Source organism: Cherax quadricarinatus, chromosome 43 (genome assembly GCF_038502225.1).
Source record: "Cherax quadricarinatus isolate ZL_2023a chromosome 43, ASM3850222v1, whole genome shotgun sequence".
Classification (NCBI taxonomy): Eukaryota; Metazoa; Arthropoda; class Malacostraca; order Decapoda; family Parastacidae; genus Cherax; species Cherax quadricarinatus.
In genome coordinates, this window is record NC_091334.1 from 21,013,887 (window position 1) to 21,028,866 (window position 14,980).

The 14,980-nt window shown below is 37.0% G+C and overlaps 1 protein-coding gene across 1 annotated transcript in view; it reads right to left on the reverse strand.

Annotated features, from left to right (window-relative positions):
* The window catches only part of LOC128694136 (adventurous-gliding motility protein Z-like), a 90,760-nt gene that overhangs the window by 23,814 nt on the left and 51,966 nt on the right, over positions 1-14,980 (reverse strand). Inside the window, 3 exon segments of the mRNA XM_070093475.1 lie at positions 1,766-1,933; positions 11,365-11,490; positions 13,763-13,873. Of these exon segments, the coding sequence (XP_069949576.1) occupies positions 1,766-1,933; positions 11,365-11,490; positions 13,763-13,873 (405 nt within the window).

Here is a 14,980-nt window from a genome sequence, read left to right on the forward strand (position 1 = left end):
ACTATATACAAAAATTTTTTTTTTTTTTTGGAGGATCCTGAACCCACTCCAGCATAGAAAATGCTATCTTCAGAGGTATTATAAAGGTGCTTTACAGTGAAAAACATTTTTAATGCCATTTTCTGTGAGTAATAAATAACAATAAATCTTAGCAAATGCACAAACAATGCAGATGATCACAAGAGGCTAACAGGTAAGTTGAGCAAACAATTATTGGGGTGCCACAGATGGTGGGTTAGTATTAATTCCATCACCTTTGTAAAACTATTAAATTTCATGCACATACAGTACTGTTTTTGTAGTTACAGTATTAATTAAATGATGCAGAGCCTTCGAGAAAAGAATGATAGGACTTGAGTGATAAATCTTAAAGTTGCTCCCTGAAGATGTCTAAGTATTTTCTCACTCTACCTCCCACATCCCCATCTTCCTTTCACTAAGCTAAATCATCATCTTTTATTTTTGTCATCGACAGCAAATGCTATTATGGCTCTAAAAAAAATGTGACAAGAATGTGAACCAAGAGTGTAGCACCTAACATATTCATTATATAAATACAGTATACAGCAATTAAATTTAACTGTTTACTAAGTCATACAACTGCATGCAAAGATCAACTAGCACAACATTTTCAACTTATAAACAAGTTTAATTCAAAATAGGACAAACAAATCTTAGAGAAACCATACTTACCTGAAAACATTTTAAAGATCTTTAAGAAGTTGATGAAAACCAATACAAAGTTTATCATATAAGTATACAAGATGTTTCAACTAACAAACCAATTACATTCCTGCTGTTCCCAGGGACTTCTGTACCAGCCTTCATTGACTGAGAACATCTTGACCTGCTCTTGCCTTAAATTTTTTTTTTTTTTGCCCCCCTCCCCCAGGATTTTCTTTCACATTACACAATCCACTGGGCAATTGGTTGGGCACCATACACCAGCTCACAGGTTTGGGGAACGCCTGTCATGGCTGACTGGGATACAGGTGGAGTGTGGGTGTTTGCCTCTGCCAGGGCTCAAGCAAGGGTGGTCCACCTGACCTATTTGGGAACATTTTGTTCTGGTTTCCTTTATGGAGGAAATGCATCTCCCTTCCATTACTCATCCAGATTTGGGAAAAATCTTCACCAGACTTCTGGGAGCAGAGCTCATATAGCACATGCAATAATAGCCTTTCAAAAGCAACAACAGTGTTTCCAACTTACAAACAAAAGTTGCTTGTAACTTAGAACATATTTTCCTATAGAAACAATAGTACCAAGGATGGTTGTATGACATACATACATACATAAAACAATATTTTATAAAAATGGTTTCTTATGAACCTCATTCATGTAGATGTCTGTAGCTTGTGATTTAGAAAGTCAGGACCTCCTCATCTTAAAATAAATGTGCAAAGAAGCAATTAACAATGTAGATAAAAATGATTCAGAGAACTGACAAGTTGATATAATTAACATACGTGCAACACCTGGGTATCTTTATTGTGGAAATATTTTGCCACAAAGTGGCTTCCTCAGTCCAATACAGGTATAGAAGAATGGTTGAAGATCAGGAGTTTGAGGTAATTAACCCCTCAGTCCTGGAGGCTATGGGACTGATTACCTCAAACTCCTTCTAATCTTCAATCATTCTTCTCTGTACTGGACTGAGGAGCCACTGTGTTGTGAAATGTTTCTACACTAAAGATACCCAAGTGTTGCATACGTCTAAATTTATGAAGCAATTAATAAAGCACGAGTCGAGTGCATGATTTACCTGATGTGATCTGTTCAGTTGTTCTTGGAGCATATTGATGGTTGGAGTACAGAGGGCATGAGTGTCTTGGAGGGCTGTATGCTGAATACGCAACTGCTGGCACTCTTCTTCCAACTCTGCTAGACGACTTGCCAGCACATCAATGTTCTCACTTAGCTGTGCCTCAACCTAAGACATTTTATTTCCTTATCTATATAGTATCTCCAACCAGCAGTGATAAATAACACATGTGGGATAAGCAAATATATATATATATATATATATATATATATATATATATATATATATATATATATATATATATATATATATATATATATATATATATATATATATATATATATATATATATATATATATATATATATATATATATATATATATATATATATATATATATATATATATATATATATATATATATATATATATATATATATATATATATATATATATATATATATATATATATATATATATATATATATATATATATATATATATATATATATATATATATATATATATATATATATATATATATATATATATATATATATACACACACACACACACACACACAATGCCTGCACTTTAAAGGAGGGGTTTGGGATATTGGCAGTTTGGAGGGATATGTTGTGTATCTCTATACGTATATGCTTCTGAACTGTTGTATTCTGAGCACCTCTGCAAAAGCAGTGATAATGTGTGAGTGTGGTGAAAGTGTTGAATGATGATGAAAGTATTTTCTTTATGGGGATTTTCTTTCTTTTTTTTTGGGTCACCCTGCCTCGGTGGGAGACGGCCGAATTGTTGAAAAAAACAAAAAAAAAAAAAAATATTATATATATATATATATATATATATATATATATATATATATATATATATATATATATATATATATATATATATATATATATATATATATATATATATATATTTTTTTTTTTTTTTTTTTTTTTTTTCAACAAGTCGGCCGTCTCCCACCGAGGCAGGGTGACCCAAAAAAAAAGAAAGAAAATCCCCAAAAAGAAAATACTTTCATCATCATTCAACACTTTCACCACACTCGCACATTATCACTGTTTTTGCAGAGGTGCTCAGAATACAACAGTCTAGAAGCATAAACATATAAAGATACACAACATATCCCTCCAAACTGCCAATATCCCAAACCCCTCCTTTAAAGTGCAGGCATTGTACTTCCCATTTCCAGGACTCAAGTCCGACTATATGAAAATAACCGGTTTCCCTGAATCCCTTCACTAAATATTACCCTGCTCACACTCCAACAGATCGTCAGGTCCCAAGTACCATTCGTCTCCATTCACTCCTATCTAACACGCTCACGCACGCTTGCTGGAAGTCCAAGCCCCTTACCCACAAAACCTCCTTTACCCCCTCTCTCCAACCCTTTCGAGGACGACCCCTACCCCGCCTTCCTTCCCCTATAGATTTATATGCTTTCCATGTCATTCTACTGTGATCCATTCTCTCTAAATGACCAAACCACCTCAACAACCCCTCTTCTGCCCTCTGACTAATACTTTTATTAACTCCACACCTTCTCCTAATTTCCACACTCCGAATTTTCTGCATAATATTTACACCACACATTGCCCTTAAACAGGACATCTCCGCTGCCTCCAACCGTCTCCTCGCTGCTGCATTTACCACCCAAGCTTCACACCCATATAAGAGTGTTGGTACTACTATACTTTCATACATTCCCTTCTTTGCCTCCATAGATAACGTTTTTTGACTCCACATATACCTCAACGCACCACTCACCTTTTTTCCCTCATCAATTCTATGATTAACCTCATCCTTCATAAATCCATCCGCCGACACGTCAACTCCCAAGTATCTGAAAACATTCACTTCTTCCATACTCCTCCTCCCCAATTTGATATCCAATTTTTCTTTATCTAAATCATTTGACACCCTCATCACCTTACTCTTTTCTATGTTCACTTTCAACTTTCTACCTTTACACACATTCCCAAACTCATCCACTAACCTTTGCAATTTTTCTTTAGAATCTCCCATAAGCACAGTATCATCAGCAAAAAGTAACTGTGTCAATTCCCATTTTGAATTTGATTCCCCATAATTTAATCCCACCCCTCTCCCAAACACCCTAGCATTTACTTCCTTTACAACCCCATCTATAAATATATTAAACAACCATGGTGACATTACACATCCCTGTCTAAGACCTACTTTTACTGGGAAGTAGTCTCCCTCTCTTCTACACACCCTAACCTGAGCCTCACTATCCTCATAAAAACTCTTTACAGCATTTAATAACTTACCACCTATTCCATATACTTGCAACATCTGCCACATTGCTCCTCTATCCACTCTATCATATGCCTTTTCTAAATCCATAAATGCAATAAAAACTTCCCTATCTTTATCTAAATACTGTTCACATATATGCTTCAATGTAAACACCTGATCTACACATCCCCTACCCACTCTAAAACCTCCTTGCTCATCCGCAATCCTACATTCTGTCTTACCTCTAATTCTTTCAATTATAACCCTACCGTACACTTTTCCTGGTATACTCAGTAAGCTTATTCCTCTATAATTTTTACAGTCTCTTTTGTCCCCTTTCCCTTTATATAAAGGGACTATACATGCTCTCTGCCAATCCCTAGGTACCTTCCCCTCTTTCATACATTTATTAAACAAAAGTACCAACCACTCCAACACTATATCCCCCCCTGCTTTTAACATTTCTGTCATGATCCCATCAGTTCCAGCTGCTTTACCCCCTTTCATTTTACGTAATGCCTCACGTACCTCCCCCACACTTACATTCTGCTCTTCTTCACTCCTAAAAGATGGTATACCTCCCTGACCAGTGCATGAAATTACTGCCTCTGTTTCTTCCTTAACATTTAAAAGTTCCTCAAAATATTCTCGCCATCTACCCAATACCTCCATCTCCCCATCTACTAACTCCCCTACTCTGTTTTTAACTGACAAATCCATATTTTCCCTAGGCTTTCTTAACTTGTTTAACTCACTCCAAAATTTTTTCTTATTTTCATTAAAATTTCTTGACAGTGCCTCTCCCACTCTATCATCTGCTCTCCTTTTGCACTCTCTCACCACTCTCTTTACCTTTCTTTTACTCTCCATATACTCTGCTCTTCTTATAACACTTCTGCTTTGTAAAAACCTCTCATAAGCTACCTTTTTCTCTTTTATCACACCCTTTACTTCATCATTCCACCAATCACTCCTCTTTCCTCCTGCCCCCACCCTCCTATAACCACAAACTTCTGCCCCACATTCTAATACTGCATTTTTAAAACTATTCCAACCCTCTTCAACCCCCCCACTACTCATCTTTGCACTAGCCCACCTTTCTGCCAATAGTCGCTTATATCTCACCCGAACTTCCTCCTCCCTTAGTTTATACACTTTCACCTCCCTCTTACTTGTTGTTGCCACCTTCCTCTTTTCCCATCTACCTCTTACTCTAACTGTAGCTACAACTAAATAATGATCCGATATATCAGTTGCCCCTCTATAAACATGTACATCCTGGAGCCTACCCATCAACCTTTTATCCACCAATACATAATCTAATAAACTACTTTCATTACGTGCTACATCATACCTTGTATATTTATTTATCCTCTTTTTCATAAAATATGTATTACTTATTACCAAATTTCTTTCTACACATAGCTCAATTAAAGGCTCCCCATTTACATTTACCCCTGGCACCCCAAATTTACCTACTACTCCCTCCATAACATTTTTACCCACTTTAGCATTAAAATCCCCAACCACCATTACTCTCACACTTGATTCAAAACTCCCCACGCATTCACTCAACATTTCCCAAAATCTCTCTCTCTCCTCTACACTTCTCTCTTCTCCAGGTGCATACACGCTTATTATAACCCACTTTTCACATCCAATCTTTATTTTACTCCACATAATCCTTGAATTAATACATTTATAGTCCCTCTTTTCCTGCCATAGCTTATCCTTCAACATTATTGCTACTCCTTCTTTAGCTCTAACTCTATTTGAAACCCCTGACCTAATCCCATTTATTCCTCTCCACTGAAACTCTCCCACCCCCTTCAACTTTGTTTCACTTAAAGCCAGGACATCCAGCTTCTTCTCATTCATAACATCCACAATCATCTCTTTCTTATCATCTGCACAACATCCACGCACATTCAGACTTCCCACTTTGACAATTTTCTTCTTCTTATTCTTTTTAGTAATCTTTACAGGAAAAGGGGTTACTAGCCCATTGTTCCCGGCATTTTAGTTGACTTTTACAACACGCATGGCTTACGGAGGAAAGATTCTTATTCCACTTCCCCATGGATATAAAAGGAAAATTAATAAGACCAAGAACTATTAAGATAAAATCAAAGAAAACTCAGATGAGTGTGTATAAATAAATGTGTACATGTATGTGTAGTGTGACCTAAGTGTAAGTAGAAGTAGCAAGACATGCCTGTAATCTTGCATATTTATGAGACAGACAAAAGACATCAGCAATCCTACCATCATGTAAAACAATCACAGGCTTCGTTTTACACTCACTTGGCAGGACGGTAGTACCTCCCTGGGTGGTTGCTGTCTACCAACCTACTACCTACCAACATACATACATACATATATATATATATATATATATATATTTATATATATATATATATATATATATATATATATATATATATATATATATATATATATTTTTTTTTTTTTTCAACAAGTCAGCCGTCTCCCACCGAGGCAGGGTGACCCAAAAAGAAAGAAAATCCCAAAAAAGAAAATACTTTCATCATCATTCAACACTTTCACCTCACTCATACATAATCACTGTTTTTTGCAGAGGTGCTCAGAATACAACAGTTTAGAAGCATAAAGATACACAACATATCCCTCCAAACTGCCAATATCCCAAACCCCTCCTTTAAAGTGAAGGCATTGTACTTCCCATTTCCAGGACTCAAGTCCGGCTATATAAAAATACCGGTTTCCCTGAATCCCTTCACTAAATATTACCCTGCTCATACTCCAACAGCTAGTCAGGTCCCAAATACCATTCGTCTCCATTCACTCCTATCTAACTGTGTAGCAAGCTAACTTAAGCACACACTCATCCCTCTCCTGTCACTCAATTTACTTAAATATTTTCCAGCAAGCGTGCATGAGTGTGTTAGATAGGAGTGAATGGAGACGAATGATACTTGGGACCTGACGATCTGTTGGAGTGTGAGCAGGGTAATATTTAGTGAAGGGATTCAGGGAAACTGGTTACTTTCATATAGTCGGACTTGAGTCCTGGAAATGGGAAGTACAATGCCTGCACTTTAAAGGAGGGGTTTGGGATATTGGCAGTTTGGAGGGATATGTTGTGTATCTCTATACGTATATGCTTCTAAACTGTTGTATTCTGAGCACCTCTGCAAAAGCAGTGATAATGTGTGAGTGTGGTGAAAGTGTTGAATGATGATGAAAGTATTTTCTTTTTTTGGGGATGTTCTTTCTTTTTTGGGTCACTCTGCCTTGGTGGGAGACGGCTGACTTGTTGAAGAAGAAGAAGAAGAAGAAGAAGAAGAAGAAGAAGAAAAAAAAAAAAAAAAAAAAAAAAAAAAAAAAAAAACCCAAGAACAAAAGTGTCATACACTTCCTGGCCCCATAATACCCTCGGTTTTATTTAAACTCACAAAGAGCTTTAAGAATTTTGGGAACCTTATCAAGTTAATAAAATACATTATAATATTTTGTTTTTTTTTAACATGTTGGCCGTCTCCCACCGAGGCATGTCGACCCAAAAAAGAAACACTTTCACCATCGCTCACACATAATCACCGTCTTTGTACAGGCACCCAGATACGACAGTTTAAATGTCACTCCAAACAGCCAGTATCTCACACTTGCATGTGGAACAAAATATATAAGTACATGCAAAGTACATGCAAAGAGATTTGGTAATACGTAATACATATTTTATGAAAAAGAGGATAAATAAATATACAAGGTATGATGTAGCACGTAATGAAAGTAGTTTGTTAGATTATGTATTGGTGGATAAAAGGTTGATGGGTAGGCTCCAGGATGTACATGTTTATAGAGGGGCAACTGATATATCGGATCATTATTTAGTTGTAGCTACAGTTAGAGTAAGAGGTAGATGGGAAAAAGAGGAAGGTGACAACAACAAGTAAGAGGGAGGTGAAAGTGTATAAACTAAGGGAGGAGGAAGTTCGGGTGAGATATAAGCGACTATTGGCAGAAAGGTGGGCTAGTGCAAAGATGAGTAGTGTGGGGGTTGAAGAGGGTTGGAATAGTTTTAAAAATGCAGTATTAGAATGTGGGGCAGAAGTTTGTGGTTATAGGAGGGTGGGGGCAGGAGGAAAGAGGAGTGATTGGTGGAATGATGAAGTAAAGGGTGTGATAAAAGAGAAAAAGTTAGCTTATGAGAGGTTTTTACAAAGCAGAAGTGTTATAAGAAGAGCAGAGTATATGGAGAGTAAAAGAAAGGTGAAGATAGTGGTGAGAGTGTGCAAAAGGAGAGCAGATGATAGAATGGGAGAGGCACTGTCAAGAAATTTTAATGAAAATAAGAAAAAATTTTGGAGCGAGTTAAACAAGTTAAGAAAGCCTAGGGAAAGTATGGATTTGTCAGTTAAAAACAGAGTAGGGGAGTTAGTAGATGGGGAGAGGGAGGTATTAGGTAGATGGTGAGAATATTTTGAGGAGCTTTTAAATGTTGAGGAAGAAAGGGAGGCGGTAATTTCATGCACTGGCCAGGGAGGTATACCATCTTTTAGGAGTGAAGAAGAGCAGAATGTAAGTGTGGGGGAGGTACGTGAGGCATTACGTAGAATGAAAGGGGGAAAAGCAGCTGGAACTGATGGGATCATGACAGTGATGTTAAAAGCAGGGGGGGATATAGTGTTGGAGTGGTTGGTACTTTTGTTTAATAAATGTATGAAAGAAGGGAAGGTACCTAGGGATTGGCAGAGAGCATGTATAGTCCCTTTATATAAAGGGAAAGGGGACAAAAGAGATTGTAAAAATTATAGAGGAATAAGTTTACTGAGTATACCAGGAAAAGTGTATGGTAGGGTTATAACTGAAAGAATTAGAGGCAAGACAGAATGTAGGATTGCGGATGAGCAAGGAGGTTTCAGAGTGGGTAGGGGATGTGTAGATCAAGTGTTTACATTGAAGCATATATATGAACAGTATTTAGATAAAGGTAGGGATGTTTTTATTGCATTTATGGATTTAGAAAAGGCATATGATAGAGTGGATAGAGGAGCAATGTGGCAGATGTTGCAAGTATATGGAATAGGTGGTAAGTTACTAAATGCTGTGAAGAGTTTTTATGAGGATAGTGAGGCTCAGGTTAGGGTGTGTAGAAGAGAGGGAGACTACTTCCCGGTAAAAGTAGGTCTTAGACAGGGATGTGTAATGTCACCATGGTTGTTTAATATACTTATAGATGGGGTTGTAAAAGAAGTAAATGCTAGAGTGTTCGGGAGAGGGGTGAGATTAAATTATGGGGAATCAAATTCAAAGTGGGAATTGACACAGTTACTTTTTGCTGATGATACTGTGCTTATGGGAGATTCTAAAGAAAAATTGCAAAGGTTAGTGGATGAGTTTGGGAATGTGTGTAAAGGTAGAAAGTTAAAAGTGAACATAGAAAAGAGTAAGGTGATGAGGGTATCAAATGATTTAGATAAAGAAAAATTGGATATCAAATTGGGGAGGAAGAGTATGGAAGAAGTGAATGTTTTCAGATACTTGGGAGTTGATGTGTCGGCGGATGGATTTATGAAGGATGAGGTTAATCATAGAATTGATGAGGGAAAAAAGGTGAGTGGTGCATTGAGGTATATGTGGAGCCAAAAAACATTATCTAAGGAGGCAAAGAAGGGAATGTATGAAAGTATAGTAGTACCAACACTCTTATATGGATGTGAAGCTTGGGTGGTAAATGCAGCAGCGAGGAGACGGTTGGAGGCAGTGGAGATGTCCTGTCTAAGGGCAATATGTGGTGTAAATATTATGCAGAAAATTCGGAGTATGGAAATTAGGAAAAGGTGTGGAGTTAATAAAAGTATTAGTCAGAGGGCAGAAGAGGGGTTGTTGAGGTGGTTTGGTCATTTAGAGAGAATGGATCAAAGTAGAATGACATGGAAAGCATATAAATCTATAGGGGAAGGAAGGCGGGGTAGGGGTCGTCCTCGAAAGGGTTGGAGAGAGGGGGTAAAGGAGGTTTAGTGGGCGAGGGGCTTGGACTTCCAGCAAGCGTGCGTGAGCGTGTTAGATAGGAGTGAATGGAGACAAATGGTACTTGGGACCTGACGATCTGTTGCAGTGTGAGAAAGGTAATATTTAGTGAAGGGATTCAGGGAAACCGGTTATTTTCATATAGTCGGACTTGAGTCCTGGAAATGGGAAGTACAATGCCTGCACTTTAAAGGAGGGGTTTGGGATATTGGCAGTTTGGAGGGATATGTTGTGTATCTTTATACGTATATGCTTCAAAGCTGTTGTATTCTGAGCACCTCTGCAAAAACAGTGATAACGTGTGAGTGTGGTAAAAGTGCTGAATGATGATGAAAGCATTTTCTTTTTGGGGATTTTCTTTCTTTTTTTGGGTCACCCTGCCTTGGTGGGAGACGACCGGCTTGTTGAAAAAAAAAAAAAATGCAAAGTTCTAAGTGTTGGACAGTTAAATAACCATGCCACATATAAACTATAAACTGATTGTGAAAAGGATTTAGGAGTCCTCATTAGCAGTAATCTAAAACCAAGACAACAGTGCATTAGTGTTCGCAATAAAGCTAACAGAATTCTTGGCTTCATATCTAGAAGAATAAATAATAGAAGTCTTCAGGTTGTTCTTCAACTCCATATATCCTTGGTTAGGCCTCATTTAGACTATGCTGCTCAGTTCTGGTCACCGTATTACAGAATGGATATAAATGCTCTGGAAAACGTACAGAGGAGGATGACAAAGATGATCCCATGTATCAGAAATCTTCCCTATGAGGATAGATTGAGGGTCCTAAATCTGCACTCTCTCAAAAGGGGTAGAATTAGGGGGGATATGATAGAGGTGTATAAATGGAAAACAGGAATAAATAAAGGGGATGTAAATAGTGTGCTGAAAATTTCCAGCCAAGACAGGACTCGCAGCAATGGTTTCAAGTTGGAAAAATTCAGATTCAGGAAGGATATAAGAAAGCACTGGTTTGGTAATAGAGTTGTGGATGAGTGGAACAAACTCCCGAGTAGAGTTATTCAGGCTAAAACGTGTAGTTTTAAAAATAGGTTAGATAAATACATGAGTGGGTGTAGATGGGTGAGAGTTGGACCTGACTAGCTTGTGCTGCTGGGTCTGGTGCAGTGCTCCATCCTTGAGTGGAGATGACCAGACTGGGTGGGTCATTGGGCTAATCCAGGGGGGGGGAGTCATTGGTTTAATCTGGGGGGAGGGGGAATGGACCTGCTCTGCATGGGTCAGTAGGCCTATTGCAGTGTTCCTTCTTTCTTATGTTCTTATGTATAAAGCTAACACTTACATTATTTTCTCCTGTAATAACATTGTCTAAGTCACACAGCATTGGAACAGATCCCTTCATACAATCTTTCTTGTAAACGCTTTGTTTGGACAGCAAATGGCGGATGACTTCATCCTTCCGGGTGATCTGAAATAAGAGGTACAAATATCTTAGAACTGCACAAAACTTATTAAAATATTTTTAATAAATTAAATGTTATTTGAGTGGATTATTATTATTATTCATGGGAAAGCACTAAATGTGTAGGGGGTCAAGCAATGCCAGGGAAACAAAAGATAATCAGGTTTGATCTGAGAAAGGTGAGAGTAGAATTAATTCCATGAATTGAGAACCCTTCTCTGGCATCAAGGTATCCACTCCCCTCCTCTTTTTCCTCTGAGTGAATAACCAAGTGACTGGACTGATATAAACGTAGAAGCAAAGTTGACCCTATAGATTCACAGATATTAATTTTTTTTTGAGAATACAGCAAATATACGAGTTCTAAATACCGGTAAATGCTATTTTAAAAACATTCTCTTTCAGATATTGGGCTAATTCTATGTCTCAGAGGTCATATCTTATTTAATAGTTCTCTAACCTCATTAATGTTGACACAGAAAGCAATGATCTGAAAGGAGAGACACTTGGGCATGAGTAAATTCAGGTGACAATTCACACCACACCAAAATAATACATGCCTAGAAAAAAAAAAAAAAAGGGGGTGAGAATTCAAGACTCATAAAATATTCCTCAGTAAAAAAAAAAAAAAAATAAATTTATGGAATTTAGAATATTGTACTGAGAGTTTGTAGAGCTGACAGTATACAGTGTGTGTAAGGTAGATATGGTAAAGCCACAGCTCACAAGCCACATGCAACTGTACAGTACTTTCTTCGGTAAATGAGGCTCATCATGACAGCATTCGGAAAAGCAAATGCAGTACACCTGAACACTGTCTCATGAGCCAGACTCAATATAATAAAAATAATATCTTTATTTCTCCTATGTTGTAGGTTGGTAGACAGTAACTGCCCAGGGAGGTACTACCATCCTGCCAAGTGAGTGCAAAATGGAAGCCTGTAATTATTTTACATGATAGTAGGACTGCTGGAGTCTTTTCTGTCAAATAAACATGCAAGATTTTAGGTACATCTTGCTACTTCTACTTACATTTAGGTCACACTACACATGCATGTACAAGCAAATATATACACACCCCTCTGGGTTTTTTTGTTTTCATACTAGTTCTTGTTCTTATTTCCTCTTATCTCAATGGGGAAGTGGAACAGAATTCATCTCCAATAAGCCATGTGTGTCCTAAGAGTCAACTAAAATGCTGGGAGCAAGGGGCTAGAAACTTCTTCTCCTATATACATTACTAAAGTTCAAAAGAGAAACTTTAGTTTTTCTTTTTGGGCCGCCCTGCTTTGGTGGTTTATGGTCAGTTTGTTAAAAGATTTATATTTCTGCAAGTACATGCACAAGGTATACAGGCCTAGCTGACATCAATGACATACTACTATACAGAAAGCCGCTTGTTATGCAGAGCATTTTTGGCAAATTAGGTCAATTTTGTCCCACGATGCGACCCACACCAGTCAACTAACACCCAAGCACCCATTTTTACTGATGGGTGAATACAGACAATCAGTGTAAGGAAAAGCCCAATGTTTCCACCCTTGCTGAGACTCGAACCTGGACTCTCAGTGAGAGCATTGCCCCCAGGCCATGGGCCACCATGGGCCACCATGGCCAAAGACTGACCACATCTGTTGTAGGGTGTTCTCATTAGTTAATTATGAAAAGTTCATTGAAATTGATAAGATTAGGCACTTAAAAAAAAAACTAACCATTTACAATATATACCAGAGAGCAGGGTAATATTTTGTAAAAGGATTCAAGGAAACCAGTTAGCTGGCCTTGAGTCCTAGAGATGGGATGTACAGTGCTTGTGCTCTAAAAGACGGGTTTGGAATATTTGTTGTTTGGAGGGGTATCTGAACTGCCATATCTGTGCATCTCTAGCAAGACGGTAACAGTAAATGATGGTGAGAGTTGGTAGCTTACACATATAGCAAAGTACAACATGTGTGTTCCACAGGTCAGTAACTCACATGTTGCAAGGTACAACATGTGTACCCCACAGGTCAGTAGCTCACATATGTAGCCAGGTATGACATGTGTCCCAGAGGTTAGCATACACCTATAGCAAGGTACATGTGTGCCCCACAGGTCAGTAGCTCACACGTATAGCCAGGTACTGTACATGTGTCCCAGAGGTTAGTAGCACACACCTGTAGCAAGGTACAACATATATGTCCCACCTTTAAAACATGTCAAGCATACAAATTGATATATACTAAAAAAAAAAATAAAAAAGGAAAATGCAAAATGCGTCGGTTAATAAACTACACACCTCTACATTTTCATGTCTATTGTGGTGACGAACTTCTTTCAAAGTCTGGTTGACAGTGCTGACTTCAGCCTGGGACAGTGCTAGTTCATGGTGGGTCTCTGTCAGTTGTGTCTGATTCAACAACACCGGTCAGGAAAAAGTCAAAATAAATCATTCTGAAAATTCTTTTGCAAAATCTAAACTTTATATATACAGTATGAATATTTAGTGAAGAAAACACAAACCATCAAGCCACCTGAACACTTGAAACCTTCAAGCCCCTTGAAGCATTCAAAATTTTCCAAAATACATACAAAAATTTTCAAAATATCTTCAAAAGTTTTTACAATACAAATTTTTCAAAATACATTAAAAATTTTCAAAATACATTTAAAAAAAATAAAAGTACATTCAGAATTTTTCAAAATGAATTCGGAATTTTTCAAAATGAATTCAGAATTTATCAAAATGAATTCAGAATTTATCAAAATGAATTCAGAATTTTTCAAAATGAATTCAGAATGTCAAAAAATATCAAAATCCATTCAATTTTTTCAAAATACATTTAAAACACACAAATCTACTACCTTGGCATTTACCTTAATAAAGTCACTTGAATTTACAATTTCTTCATGGAAATGATGCACACTGACTTTTGTGGATTACTCTAGGCTAAATTAACAAAATTTGTCACTAATTTATGTCTATTATGATCACCTGTACAGCAACCTCTCTTATAAAGCTCTTCTGTAAAGTGGGACATTTTTTCATAAAAGTGAATCCAAAAACCAAGTAGAACATACTATGAAACCCTACCCACACACAATTCAATTTGGGACAAACTTTTTCAGTTGCATACATAAAAACTTGCATTACATGAAGGAGCATTATAAGAAAGCTAGCTGCATATATTTACAACACTGTAAAATCACATGTTGATTATATACAGGTATAAAGCTTATCTTACCTTGCTAAATGTCCTAAACATTTCTTGTATTATTAAAATAAACTCATTTTAAAACATTCACATTTAATACTTAGTGGCTGATATTTAAGTACTGGAATATTTCCTAATTTAACTTGTAACTATTAAACAAACTTATCCACATAAAAAGAAAATACGATGAATACACTACAATACAATACTGTATTCACTGTGTTTTCTTGTCTCAAAAGTTAATGATGCATTTCTGATATACATAATCCATTAGAAAAGCATCATTAGAATTTTGTGGATGT